Source organism: Exophiala oligosperma (genome assembly GCF_000835515.1).
Source record: "Exophiala oligosperma strain CBS 72588 unplaced genomic scaffold supercont1.6, whole genome shotgun sequence".
In the NCBI taxonomy this organism is placed as follows: Eukaryota; Fungi; Ascomycota; class Eurotiomycetes; order Chaetothyriales; family Herpotrichiellaceae; genus Exophiala; species Exophiala oligosperma.
The window spans coordinates 22584-34050 of record NW_015622823.1 but is presented as its reverse complement, the minus strand read 5'-3'; the positions used below and the strand labels follow the sequence as shown (position 1 = coordinate 34050).

Genomic DNA, 11467 nt, shown 5'->3' with positions numbered 1-11467 from the left:
GCCATGGAAATGTAGCACTCGGCAAGGCCTGAGCCAGAATATAGCATAGAAGGAGATGCTTGACTGATTAGTTTCATTGCAGATATTCGTTAAGGCTACCGGGATGGCTTATCAAACCCCCCGAGTCTCAGATATTGCCATACACCACTTGCCCATGTCGTATAACCGCAATGGACGAAATCAAGCCTGCCCCCGAATCTACTATCAACCAGCATGAAAATGCTACCAACTCCTCTGAGGAGCATATCGCTTTGAAGAACGACACCTTTGAGATCCATGACTCAGCTCTGGGGAATGATCTGCCAAAGGGGTATTATTATAACTGGCGCTTCATAGGTGTTGTCATTGTACGTCGCGCGAGCTTTTCCAGGCTATCCTGCTCACGAACTTTAATAGGGAAGCGTCATTTCCAATAATGTCTATATCATGCCTTATATCCTTTCTGCCAATGCCATGCCAATCATTGAAGCCGACCTCGGTAGCTCCAAAAATTCCGTCTGGGTGGCGCTGGCCTACACGTTATGCACGGCCGTTTGCCTGCTGTTGTTCGGTCGTCTCACAGATATTTTTGGGCGACGCTATTTCGTTATCGGCGCCCATACCTTCGGCCTCGTAGGCTGTATCATCGCCGGAACAGCGAACCGGATTGACACCATTGTTGGTGGAATGGTTTTCGCAGGCCTTGCTGCTAGGGTCCAACAATGCTGGGTGGTCTTCCTGGCGGAGCGTATGTATTCTTTTGATCCTCGCGAGCCCTAAATGTTTGAACTAATGTTCCTGCCTAGTGATCCCCAAAAAACATCGTCCAATAACTGTTGCAACTATCTATTTCACAAGTATCCCAGGCTATGGCTTGACTCCAGCCATTGTCAGGTCACTACTTGTGTCTACCGGCAACAATTGGCGATGGTGCTTCTATATCTGTATTATTCTTGATGGTACGTATGTTCCTGATCTCACCCAGCATAGCTAATCCCCGGTGCAGCCTCACTAGTGGTCATATTCACTCTTTGCTATTTTCCGCCTCAGTTCCAACAGCTTCACGTTCATCGATCACGTTGGGAGCAAATCGAAAGGATCGATTTTGTGGGCGTATTTCTTTTTACCGCTGGACTTCTCCTATTTCTCATGGGCCTCAGCTGGGGTGGGGGCGTGTATCCTTGGAAATCGGCTAGCGTTATAGCCACCATTGTTGTAGGATTCTGTGTCCTGGTGGCATTCATTACCTGGGGTAGGCTCTCCTTCATTGTCTTCTTTATCACCTTTGTCTCTAACTGCTTGCGAATCCAGAGTGGTTTTATAAAGGAGACCAGATCCTACCTTTACATCTGTAAGCCGATCAATGCGAAAGCGTCTCATCCTCACTGACGAGATATACAGCTTCAAAGCTCCCGGCTTCGTTCCAATGGTAAAGCAGCGCTGCCCTCTTATACAGTTTAGCTAATGGAACCCAGACAATCTGTGCAAGCATTGGCACCTGCGTTGCATACTCCGCCGCAATCATCTGGCCAGCAGAGGTTAACGGGCTATTGCCGGGCAGCCCTGAGACGCACGGCTTTCTCACAGTGGGTGTTATGGCCAATCGCTACTTCACATCAAGTCTAATGAATCAATAGTCTGTCCAAACCTCATGTACCCTGATCGGAATGGGAGTGAGCGGCGTATTTATCAGGTTTCTCCCGTATCACAAACAATTTCTCATCTTCAGTTGTCTCATACTCACAAGTTTTACCGGAGCGTTGGCTTCGGTACAACCCGGGGAAACTGCCAAGGCTTGCAGCTTGATGGCTTTTGCTGGAATGGGTATCGGTCTGTTTGAAAGCGCATCGAGATCGCTTCTCCCACTGTCATGTCCTGATGAGGATATTGGAGCGGCTATCGGTGTTCTGGGGACCGTGGGATATGCTTCTGCGGCCGTTGCCAGTAAGCCAGAATTTCCTTTCCCAAAATTGATACTCACTAAGTCTTAGCTGCGATCTACGTTACTGTTCTCAACACCAAAGTGACAGCCATTGTACCCGGCAAGGTTATCGAAGCAGCTTTGCAGGCCGGTCTTCCGAAAAAAGACTTAATCAAGCTCTTAGAGTTGTTCTCCACGAACATTACCGCAGTTCCTGATATCACCCCTGAAATTGCCCAGGCAGTCGGCATTGCTGCTCAGAACGGTACTGCTGATGCGTTTCGGTATGTTTAAGTCCCATGCTTGGCTGACGTCACTAATATCATTAGCTATGTCTGGTACACTGCTGTTGCATTTGGTCTAGTGGCCACAATCGCCTCGTGCTTCGTTATTAGCTACACTGAATATTACACCGATACTGTGGCTAGGAAGATGAGGGTAGACCAAGCTCAACGCGACGCTTCAGCATTGGAGCATGACACAAGCGAGAAAGTATAGTTTTGAAGGTATCAAACAGAGAAGGATGACTGTTGGGAACTGCCTAAGGAAGAGGCAGAGTGATAACACAATAGGTAAATAGGTCTTGCTATCTGGGTACTCTAGGTACGGAAATTGTGGGAGACAGCAGCCTTGTCCAAACCGGCGAACCGGGTAATATTTTTTTCTCAAGACTTCTAAAGACACGCGTCGAGGCGTATTGTCCTGGTACACTTCGAGCACGAGTAGCCAAGTGATTATATTGCGACGAGTCGCCCCGGTGTGCCGGTCAACTCCTCGAAGACTGTATCGATAGTCTGAGATCCAGTTGTGACCCTCAGAAATATGAGAGGCCCTCTGACAAAAATCATAGCCGAACACCAGTGAAATTACGGGCGCCAAACACTCGTCAGGTACAAGATATGATATCGGCACACTGCAAGGTATCACTTAAAGCCTTGAAGCCGTTCTAGTACACTTCAGTATGTGGGGTACAAACTAAATAGGTAACAGTGCTACTCTCTTAATTGATCTTCACTATTATCTAAACAGTCTCACGACTCGGTGCTAGCTAGGCAGTCTCTCATCACTTCTTAGTGCTTGGACCAAGCTGCAGTTAACTCCTTACTGACATGATTGTTCACCTCAGATCAGAGCCCCGATGGCCGACAGAGCCCAAGCTTTAGGGCCGTGCTTCTTCTCAGGTTCTAAGCCATTGAGCAGATCAGCTTGGCCTTCACGTATACCCGAGTAAATATCGATGTCCTTGGTTCTGACATACAAAGGCCGATGTTCTCTGATATTGTACCAGGAGTACACTTTCCAAAGGAAATACAGGAAGATTGTGAAGGGACCTGCGAGAAATTGTTGGAAAAAGTACTCGGTGTTGAGATACGGTCCTCCTTCTGGCCAGAGAGCGGCATAGAACGATGCCATTATGAAGACAAAGTTCATAATGGCGCAGATGTAGGACCCAATGATACCGCATGAAGCTTTGTATGGGATTTCGTCAAGACTGTGGCCATTGTATTTCCAGGCTCTGCGGAATCGGATGTGAGCGACGGCTATACTTCCGAAGATGAAGAAGGAGGAGAGGCCAGAGAGGGCCAGGAGCCAACTGAAGATGTTACCGCCGCTCGGGGCCAGGTTGACGAACGCTAGGAGTCCAAACAACAGTTGAATAACCACTATAAACAGCGGTCGGCCACGCTTGTCAACATATGCGAGTAGCTTGGGTCCCATTCCAGCCTGCGCAAGAGCCTGAATAGTTCTGGTTGATCCAAAGGTACATGCATTGGCGACACTAATAACGGCGATAAGAATGACGGCATTGAAGATTGAAGGCAGGGCTTTAACGCCGGTAAGTTCAATGGCGATAACAAATGGAGAGTGCCGACTCTCAGCCCCCGGATCGTTATATAGATCAGTGGTATAGGGCACAATGAGGCCAACCCTGTGAACTTGTTAACTTGAAAACGCCTATTAAGTGCTTAATACTATGGTCAGGTCGGGACGGAGAAGTACTCACAAAAATAGGGTGAGAATGTAAAAGAAGGCGATACGAAACACCACCTGCTTCACGGCACGTGGGATCTCTCTACGTGGATTTTCAGCCTCAGCCGCGGCAAGTCCAGTGAGCTCAGTTCCGTTGTAGGCAAAAGAGGCATTGACGAAGACAGAACAGAACCCTTGGAAACCGTTCGCAAAAGCCCCGGGGTTATGCCAATATCGAGCGCCGATATAACCTCTACCGTCGGTAGGTACGCCACCGCAGTTAACAATTATGGCGAAAATAATAAATCCTGTACAGGCGATGATTTTAAGCATGCTGAGAGCGAATTCGGTCTCTCCGTAACCTTTGACACCGAAATATTGGATGACACTTAGTGCGAAAAGTAGTGGTACGATCCATGCGGCGTTGTTAACATTTTCAATATCGGCCCAGAAATGAATGATCTATATGTTCTCAGCTTGAAAAATCTCTGTACGCAGGGCACTCACGTTGCAGGCTGCTGAAATTTCGAAAGGAAGAACCGTCAGCCAGCCGATGCCATACCCCCAACCACAGGCAAAGCCCCAGGAAGGGTCCAAGAACCTGGTAATGTACACAGTGAAGGCGCCATTAACCGGGTACATCACGGTCAACTCAGCCAGTGCCTGCATCATGAGATAGATTACAGCACCAACAAGAATGAACTAAGTGGGAACGTTAATCTAGTACAGGCACAGGTTTTTCAGATTAACGTGACTTACTCCGATCAGCACAGATCCAGGGCCACCTGATTGGAAAGCACTACTGGTACCGATGAAGAGACCGGAGCCGATAGCGCCACCACTGTGTACAGTCAGCGCCAGCTCATAGTGAAGCACGGAATACGCTTAGGCATTAACACACATTGCAATCATCTGCATATGACGCCCCTTGAGATTGCGGTGAAGTGCCCGCTGGTCAGATTCGATCATGTGGACATCGCTGGAGGTAAGAGGCTGTAACTGATGGCCATGGAGATGCTCCCCCAGACCAGCGTGCTCAACCGGACCTTTCTCATCGCGATGTGTATCGAGTGTTTCTCCTCCACTCATCTTGACAATGTTGGCAGGTTCGGAGCGAATCGAAGTCTTGCGTAACCAAAAGCCTGGCACGACACGACAAGAACATGCTACGAGGGCAAGCGCATGTCTTTGGTTAAATAGTTAAGCATTGCGGGGTTAAAGCTTGTCGTACTTTACTTTCGCGCGATGACACCTCGAAACGCGTGGGGCCTCACAGTAAGAATAAGGAAAGTTGATCCATGTACAGTGCACTGTATGCGGGGCTAGTAACCTGGCATTAAACCTGCCGTTTAAGTAGTGGTCGGAGAAGGCCACTTTAGTTCGATACTACCACGCGTCCCCTTTGACACATCTTTTTCTGTTACTAAATCCCGTTCAGCCTAAGCACGTTAGCTAGCGAATTATGGTATTAATAAGCTAGCGCTCATGGTATTAATAAGAAATTAGCTAGCTATTATGAGTAAACAGAATAGAGAAGAGATAATATATTACGTTTCGCTTCACTAAAGGTATCATAAGATATATAGTCTTAATAGGTAGAAAGTATAAGAGATAAGGTCATAAAGAGCGTAGTACTGAGTAAGTATAAGAGCGAAATAATTATAACTAAAATATATAGAATATTTTAGTTATAATTATGAACGAAGTTAACTACGTAATAAAGCTATATAATAACTATTAACTATGTTAACTTATTCTATTATAAGTTAAAAGTATTAACTAGTTAACCTGCGTAAGTGTTAGGAATAGCCTATAGAATAGATAGAGTAATAATATAATAAAAATAGGTCTTCCTATCTAGGTACTCTAGTTATAGAACTTAAAGTATAAGGAAGAGAAGTTCCTTATGTGAGAAGCCTACGATAGTTATGTGGTTTCCCTGAGTTCTCTTAGCGTTACGTGCTTAGTAGGTACACTTAGCGTGAAGTCTTAAGATATTCTTTATTCTTTATTCTGTTTACTTATGGATAGGCTGCGCAATGGGTAGGGTAACCCAAACCCAAAACCCGATACCCGACCCTAATGGGTAGGGTAGGGTAAGCCTTTTTAAGCGTCAGGTACCCGCAGGTAGGGTAAGACTTTTATCACGAGTACCTAAAACCCGATTTTTCACCCATTTAAGAGGAAAAATTAAAAAATTTAGATTATTACTTAAATTATTACTATTTTTAGTAATTTTTTTTACTATTTTTAGCTATTTTAAGATATAAAATAGACTTTAGGGTATCTTAGTACTACCCTTACCCTACCCTAAACTCGCGCGGGTACCCGTGGGTAGGGTACTTAATTTTAAAAAAACCCTAATGGGTACGTGGGTAGGGTAAGACTCTCTTAACGGGTTACCCTACTCTACCCATTACGTAGTCTACTTATGGAACTAAGTTAGCTCTCTACACTACCTTAAATTTTTATTATTACTTTCTTTACTTACTTAATAAGATAAGACTATAAATTTAAGTAAGCTATCTAAATAAACTATTAAAAGTATTAAATTAAAGTTTTAACTCATTATTTATTATAATTATTAAGAACTTAGTATAAAGAAACTTTATATAAATAACTCTAATTTTATTAGTGTATATAATAGAACTTAGCCTAAGTTCTATAACTAATACTTTCTAGGCCTTAGTATTAGTTCATAAAAAGGTAATATTTCTCTTTCAAATATTTATTAATACTATTTACTTAGGGAAAGAGAATATAACTATAAGTATAATAAGCTAAAACATATTAATTACCGTGATTATTAAGAGAATATAAAATAATCTTAAGGTAAAGAGTGTTAAGGTAAGTTTACCTTTTAATTAGAGTTAAGGTATATCACTTTATCTTTAGTGATTATCTTACGAGTTAATAATAGTCTTAAGTTAATACTAAATCTAAGATTCACTCTATATAGGATACTTCACGAGATACACTGTACACAGAGTAAACTCATGACTTGGCTAATGAAACGCGTTTATATATTAATGGTTTAATGGGGCCGCATATCTCGCGCGCTAATCGGCGGAACCTCAAAACACATTCCGTTTTGCGATGTCCTAGCGGGACAGGTGCTCCAAAACACATTCCGTTTTATGATGTCCTAGTTCCTGGAGACTATTATCATAGCTATGTATGCGGCCTGCTCGCAGGCTGACTCGTAACAGCGTACAGAAAATGACACAATTTTACATGTATTCTTAGACTTAAGCTAATTAGATAGCTTACCTATCTCGTTCCAAACTGTTTCTGGTAAAGCTCGTAGTGCTAAAGACTAGATCCACATATCATTTAAGTATTTACGTGCACTTTCGAGTGACGCCATTTCCGCACATTACTGTACTCGCAATGTCTTGTGTCAGTAGAGGAAAGGGCCAAGCTGGGGGAGAAGTCATGCATATTTCTCGAGAGAGATCAACGCCGTCTATCTGCAAGAACAAAGTAAAATTAGTCGCAGGACGCTACATGTGAGTATCACGTAAAGAGGGGATTCTAGCGCTCCTCATATGAGCTGAGGACTAATGGAATCGTGGCATATCACAGCCACCTTCTCCACAGTCCAATCTTTAAATGCTGGCTTCCTATCTAAGTTACTTCCATTCCCTGGCACTAACGGCTTTGGAATTAAAGGTTTGATTCTAGCCACTTGGACGGGTTGGGCGCAGAAGGTCTGATGGCGCAGGACATTTGCAAATAGATTGAGCCCCACTGGATTAGGCAATTAGCGATCGGCACTACTTGCCCACGTATTGTGCAGTACAGTACTCAGTATTGAACAAGGTTTTATCCCCTTCTAGACTAGTCTCAGCGTGCACTCTAGACAACCAGACGTACTGCTGGAACGGGTGATCCTCGTATTCGGGTTCCTCTTCCAAAGGGTATGATCGACGATAGGGCGTGATTTGGCCAGACTGGGCGCTGTACATATGTAGAGATTGCTTTCGCTCCACTCACCTCATTTATGATACCAGATATCTCCAAGAGAGTTGTACTTGAACACATATTCAAGGATATCGCAGCCGCAGCTCCTCGATGCCTCAATGCTGATACTATTATCTATTGTATCGTCAATATGGTCGACCTCAACAATCTGACTGTTGGCTATGTGTCTGGCATTATTGCTGCCGCCATTTTTGTGGGTAGGCAGCAAAGATCAGCTCTCCAGGTATCTTTTATGGAATACTAACCGATATGCTGCAGTTCAGTTTTTCGTTCCTACGGCCTTACCGATCATTCTCCTTGGAGTGCTCAAAGAACAGAATGAGGCTGCAACTTCGACGGCCGTGTCGTGGTACGTATATGCGCCCACGCGAAGCAAAAGTGTCCATTGACTGATTGACTCTACCAGGTCTGTGATCGGTCGCTTTTTGCATTCCTCCTACTGGCCGACCATCCTGTCTTCCGACTCTTCAGCGACTTCGGGTGTGCCTGCGCGCGTGGTGACCATCACGACACTCAAAACTTTCTTCACCGTCCTGGTCGGTGTCGCCGCCATCGTGACGCCTCTCGGCCTGCACCAGGAAATCCTTTCGAGCCAAAAGGCCACCCGGTCCGCCTTCCACTACGTCGCAGACAAGTCCCAGTTTGGTTATGGGACTCCCCCAAGAACAGACCTTCCTTGGAGCCGTATCTGTGGAGGGTTCGAGCCAGCGAACTGTCCTAACTCGCCGCAGACCATAACCTACGTGCACAACTCCACGGGAGACTACTGGGTGGCCGACTACTACGATTCTCACGTCCCCCAGTACGTCATCGACGTGTTCGAAAGCGGCCTCTCCACCATGGCAAAGTCCATCTCCAGCATATTTGACATTCAAACGAGATCCTACACCCGGTCCCAGATCAACGACAGCCCCACCTCCCTGGCGGCAGATAATGGATCTTCGTACCCCGTCACTGCGTACCGACAGATTGCGAGCTTGGTGCTGGAAGACGGCTATCTCGCCATTGAAGGTTTGGTGGTGGACATGAAGAACGGTGGGATCGGCTTCAGAAACCACAGTGCACCACCCGTGTCGCCCTTTGGCAGCGCGTGGTCTGAAGATCTCCTTTTTGTCGAGCCTGAAACGGTGTGTGTCGATACGAACCTCACCTTGGATTTCACCGTGAGTTGTGTCCCGTCCCGGGTCTCACTGGGCTTGTGCAAGGCACTGCTCGGCAATATCGCGGGGGACATTTGGCCACTCATTCAATCTGACCTTTTGTACAGATTCCGAAATACGGTACCTTTGCACCTCAAGTTTCGGGACTGGTGCTGACAGATCGTGGGGGGTTTGCCAACCTTGTCAAGAAATATCCGACCTGGCAACCGGGAGACACGCAGAACGATCCCGAGCTCTATCTGCGGGCGTACAAGGCGGCCTGGATAAACAACGCGTGGTCCATGGCATTCATGAACGTGACCAACTTGGCAAACCAGAGAGATCCAGATACGCACGCCTTTGAATACCTAGACACCCACGTCGGAAAGACGTTTCCACTCATGTCCCCCAATGGAACTGGGCTGACGGGAATGTCGGGTGCTCTAGGTCCTGATTTCCTCTCCACCTCGACCATGTACGGATACTACCTGAACGGCCTGGACCAAGGGACGGGGATATACAACAACAGTACTTCTCTGTACAACTTTTCCTCCTCGCTCAACGAAAGCACGTCGGTCCCGCCCCTCTACACCAATCCTTTCGGAGTCGATAACACCAACTTTTCTTCTGCCGGTAAGCTCCTCACTTTTATCTTTCTCTCCCTCCCATAAGATTGTTTCGCTCCTGATCTGACACATGATATCTAGGACTCCTCTGTCAGGGTGCCGGGGGTCAGGACAATGCCAACATTACCAATTTCGGCGCCGGGTGTGGACTGGTCTACGGAGCTCCGCGTCGGAAGGACGGCAGGGAGTCGATTGTGTTTGAGCCGGGCTCCGACTGGACCATCCCGCTATACTCGTGCATCTCCACCACAAAGGCCCTGATAAAAACCGTCTCGTTCCGGTTCAACAGAAGTGACGATCTCTCGGGCCTGACCGTCACCGACGTATCTGACAAGGTCTACCCCAATGAATCCTCGAAGCCTCTTTGGGGGGTCGAAAAGACCGATCAGACACTCGACGACGTCAGGATCCTGTGGGGTCTTTTGTCAGGACCGGACCAGGGCAACGTCAGTGTCGCCACCTTGCGCAAGGAGTTCATCTACCTGCCGGGCTACACCGGCGGAGGTGCCAGTGGCCCGTCGTCGGTCGGTTACCAGAACCTTCCGGGGTTAAACTTCCACGTCGACGCGATAGGGGCAGTCTACAGCATCGGTGGGTACTCCTCGAGCGGCGGCGTCGCGGACTATTCCGGCAAGACGAACCTGGCCATGTACCGGCTCTGGCAAGACCTGTCTCGCACGCCGGCGAGCGCGGCAAAGATCCTGAATCTCGTTTGGACCGACGTGGCCGCCAACTCGGTGGTCGGGACGAGGAGTCTGCAACAGCCGCAGCGGACAGACGTCCACAGACGCGACGACGGCCCGTCGCAGACCGACCCGAGCCTGTTGGTCCCGGTGACTCTGTACGAGCGGCGCGTCAAGTACCACATGGTGTACGGCATCCCGGCGCTCATGACGGCCTTTGGGACATTCTGCGTCTTCGCCGCCTCACTCGCCGTCTTGTGTCTGGGCCGGGCGGGTCCTGCAAAGATGCGCAGGTACCTCGACAAGACGTCACCGGGTCGCCTGGTTGTCTCGCTGCTCTACACCAAATCATGCGACGCGGACACGGGATGTCCTTCCCGCAAAGCTACGAGCGGTAGACGGTCGAGAAAGGAATGGAGGAAGACCCAGGGTCTGAGGCAGATCACCCTTGCAGAGCGCCAGGACGGCGCCATTGTCGTGATGGATCCGCAGGCAGAGCAAGAAGAAAACCTCCTGCAACCGGGGGGAAAAACTAGCATTTCGTCGGGAATTATCAAGTAGCAGACGGTCAGATAGATAGATAAACAACATTAACTAGTGCTTCGTGGCAACAGTTTGACTTTGGAACGAGGACAGATTAGAGAGTTATTTCATTCTACCTTAATTTACCCAATCGTTCAAGAAAGACACAAGCCCGCTTCTCATACCGCAAATCCTCTTGCAATTTCTTTGGGAGAAATGGTGTCCGAAAGCATAAGACTGTTACGTTTCGCTCCACACAGGGTGTCACAAGACGTATGGTCTCGATAGGCGGGAAGTACAAGAGGCGAGGTCACTGAGAGCGCAGTACTTGAGCGAGTATAAGAGCGAAGTGATCATAACTAAAACGTGTGGGTATGATCATGAACGAAGTTAACTACACAGTAAAGCTATGTAATGACTGTGTTTATATAGACGTGCCTCTATGTATACTCTATTCCTCTATTAAAACAGAGATAATATAGAGACATAGGTCACGTGGTTCCTCCGTAGCCTAGCTAGGGCTTATGCTAGGACTATTACTACACGTGATCCTTCCCTGGCTATCCTTCCTTACTGGCGTCACTGGCTGTCATTACAGCCTAGTATACGGTCTATAGCCAGGCCTAATTCGTAATAAAGATG

General features: G+C 47.3%; 1 protein-coding gene across 1 annotated transcript; it reads left to right on the top strand.

Annotated features, from left to right (window-relative positions):
* The first annotated feature begins 7904 nt into the window (after positions 1–7904).
* PV06_06495 (uncharacterized protein) lies at positions 7905–10890 on the top strand. Its single transcript, XM_016407618.1, has 5 exons — positions 7905–8052; positions 8114–8204; positions 8262–9027; positions 9123–9627; positions 9702–10890. Exons 1-5 carry the CDS (start codon positions 7986–7988, stop codon positions 10862–10864), a joined length of 2592 nt encoding a protein of 863 aa, XP_016261098.1. The 5' UTR covers positions 7905–7985; the 3' UTR covers positions 10865–10890.
* Positions 10891–11467: the final 577 nt, after the last annotated feature.

What these genes read in the sequence shown, in the direction of transcription:
- PV06_06495 (XM_016407618.1), top strand. Translation starts at nt 7,986, where the DNA reads ATGGTCGACCTCAACAATCTGACTGTTGGCTATGTGTCTGGCATTATT. An exon ending in TGCTGCCGCCATTTTTGTGG is followed by an intron (nt 8,053 to 8,113) that starts GTAGGCAGCAAA and finishes GATATGCTGCAG; the next exon opens with TTCAGTTTTTCGTTCCTACG. An exon ending in CACCAACTTTTCTTCTGCCG is followed by an intron (nt 9,628 to 9,701) that starts GTAAGCTCCTCA and finishes CATGATATCTAG; the next exon opens with GACTCCTCTGTCAGGGTGCC.